Source organism: Gavialis gangeticus, unplaced genomic scaffold (assembly GCF_001723915.1).
Source record: "Gavialis gangeticus isolate Ggan-Ray unplaced genomic scaffold, GavGan_comp1, whole genome shotgun sequence".
Classification (NCBI taxonomy): domain Eukaryota; kingdom Metazoa; phylum Chordata; order Crocodylia; family Gavialidae; genus Gavialis; species Gavialis gangeticus.
In genome coordinates this window covers 129,021,210-129,023,560 of record NW_017728992.1, presented here as the reverse complement: position 1 = coordinate 129,023,560, position 2,351 = coordinate 129,021,210, and the positions used below count along the sequence as shown (strand labels likewise).

Below are 2,351 nucleotides of genomic sequence, written 5' to 3'. Positions count from 1 at the left end.
CCCCTCCTCCCTCTGCCCACCACGACAGAGTTACCAGCTGGAGGCAGCTGCGTCCAGCGTGGTCAAGGACTACTACCTGTTTAGTCCATGGCCAAATCTTTGGATCCAGATCAGGACAGTGATTTGAATCATTGAATCGCTGTCCCTCTAAATCTGCTGAATCCAAATTAAATACTTGCTGCTTTACATAGGCCTAATTCTTAGATGATGTCCCACTAGGGGTGGGCAATTATTTGGATGTTGGAGACCCATGGTACACCACAGGTGCCTGCTGTAAGGTCATAGTATCTGGGGCAGCTCCTTTTAGCTCTGAGCTACAGACAGGTGGGGTGCTGACAGTCTAGCCTGAGCAGAGGGGAACCAGGGCCTGAGCATGGCTGGCCCAGGGCCCATCACATGGAGTCAGATGGGCAGGTGGGACTGCTTCCACCCAGTGTCCCCCTGTGGCACCTGTGGAGGCTGGAGCCAGAGCTGCTAGGGCCTGTGTGGCTCACCCAGGGCTTGCTGTGCAGTGTTGAGCAGGTGGATGGGAGCTGCTTCCACCCAGTCTCCCCTGTAGCTGCAGCCTGCGCCACCTGCCCATGGTCTGGACAGAATCAATAGGTGGGCCGAATATGGCTCCCAGGCTCCATTTGCCCATCCCTGTGTCCTACCATTACAAATGCCTGTGTGTTTCTAGATTTATGGGGATTCTCAGAAACAACATCAGTATAACATTTTGCTGTTTTAAAATGGCTATGTTGTGACCTCATTATGTGAGAGGCAAGGATTTCTTAGGGTGGTCATTTTTTATTGGATCAATTTTTTAGTCGGATTAAAGTTAGACAAGCTTTTGAAAGCAACATGTTCTTCCTCAGGTCTCAGCCTATGCTTTTGAAAGCTTGTCTAACTTTTATCCCAACGACATAGTTAGTTCAATAAGAGATATCACTCTAAGAAATCCTTGCCTCTCTCATGATTTTTGGACCATCATGGCTTCAATGTCACTTTTACTCTACCATGATTTAATTATACAATTTTCCAATAATTCGAGTCATTAAATACTGACATGCAAAATGTATTGTGCAGTAGCTGTAAAATTTTTAATTCTATTTTATTGTGACCTCATTACTATTTAATTTTTGCTTCAATTTATATTTCAGAAATCATATTCCATGTTTAGGAGATGCTGTCTTTGTGCACCTTGTTTATATTTGTCTTGCAGAAATGGCCTATGCGATCCAGATTATACATTGGAGCTACAGGACAGTTCTTGAATCACTCATTGCAAGGAGAAAATACAAACCAAGGAGAAACATCAACAAATTCACAAATTTAATCTTTTTCTTTTTTTAAATATTTATTACACCAGATATACCATATTTAAGTTAAAGCACATCTTCAGGTAAACTACACTTTCCAACATTCTGTTTATGGGTGAGAGGGGATTGATTCTTAAATGTATCCTACACCTCATCAAGTAAATGTGAAACTTTTTTTTGTCCTTAATAGTGAAGACTGGTGTTTGAAATAGGAGGTAACACTGATATGTACAATTGCACTCACCACCTACCTAAAGCAGTGGGCCAAGGTGATACTGCTAATAGCCAATGAAGAGGAAGCACTCTCATCTGCTGAGCACAGACAACTCACAGAAAGTTTTATGTAAGAAAAAATACAGTATTGACTGTATCATAGTGCAATACAAGCTTTAGTTGGAAAATGAAAGGCAAGCACATTTTAATATTTACAAAGAAGAAAAAATCCAAATAATGCATACACTTTTTTGACTGGGTGAAACCCTGGCCTAACTGAAGTCAATACCAAAGCTTTCATTAGGTGCAGACAGAAGTGACAATTTTTGCTTGATCTGGCCCCTGAAAGGGCTCTATAGTCATGACCAACACAAGTGCCTGGCTGCAGAGTGTTTTAAAAGGAACTGATCCTGTGAAAATCTGGATCCCTCATTGCATGAGGGTTCAATGAAAATTCTTCAAAATGGAGTGTCTTCAGTAACTTGTGTCTGTGCACACTGGGAGCAGGGCTGAGCTGAACACAGTTCAGCCTTGCTCCTGGCACTGTCTTCAGAATGGGAGGAGGTGGGGAAGTGGAGGGAGTTCAGACAGGGTTTTTTTTTTTCAGCTGGCACTGGAGAATGGGGTGGGTGGATTGGAGCCTCTCCACCGCCCCTCCCTCCAAAGCCTGCTGGGGAATCCCCAGAATGAGATCCCTCTGCTCCCTTTCCCCTACTCTCACTCTGAAAGCAGCACTGGGGCTGGGAGTGAGAAGGGGTGTTGCTGGGGGAGAGCAGCTGCACACTCACAGTTGCTCTAAACAGCAGCTCAATTCTCCAACCCCTGGGACCCAACAGT

At 44.2% G+C, this 2,351-nt stretch overlaps 1 protein-coding gene across 1 annotated transcript in view; it reads left to right on the top strand.

Annotated features, from left to right (window-relative positions):
- The window catches only part of TCF24 (transcription factor 24), a 10,803-nt gene extending 9,479 nt beyond the window's left edge, over positions 1 to 1,324 (top strand). Inside the window, exon 2 of the mRNA XM_019520238.1 lies at positions 1,205 to 1,324. Coding sequence (XP_019375783.1) covers positions 1,205 to 1,318 — 114 coding nt within the window. The 3' untranslated portion in view covers positions 1,319 to 1,324. The remainder of the gene's footprint in view (positions 1 to 1,204) is intronic.
- The last annotated feature ends 1,027 nt before the right edge of the window (positions 1,325 to 2,351 follow it).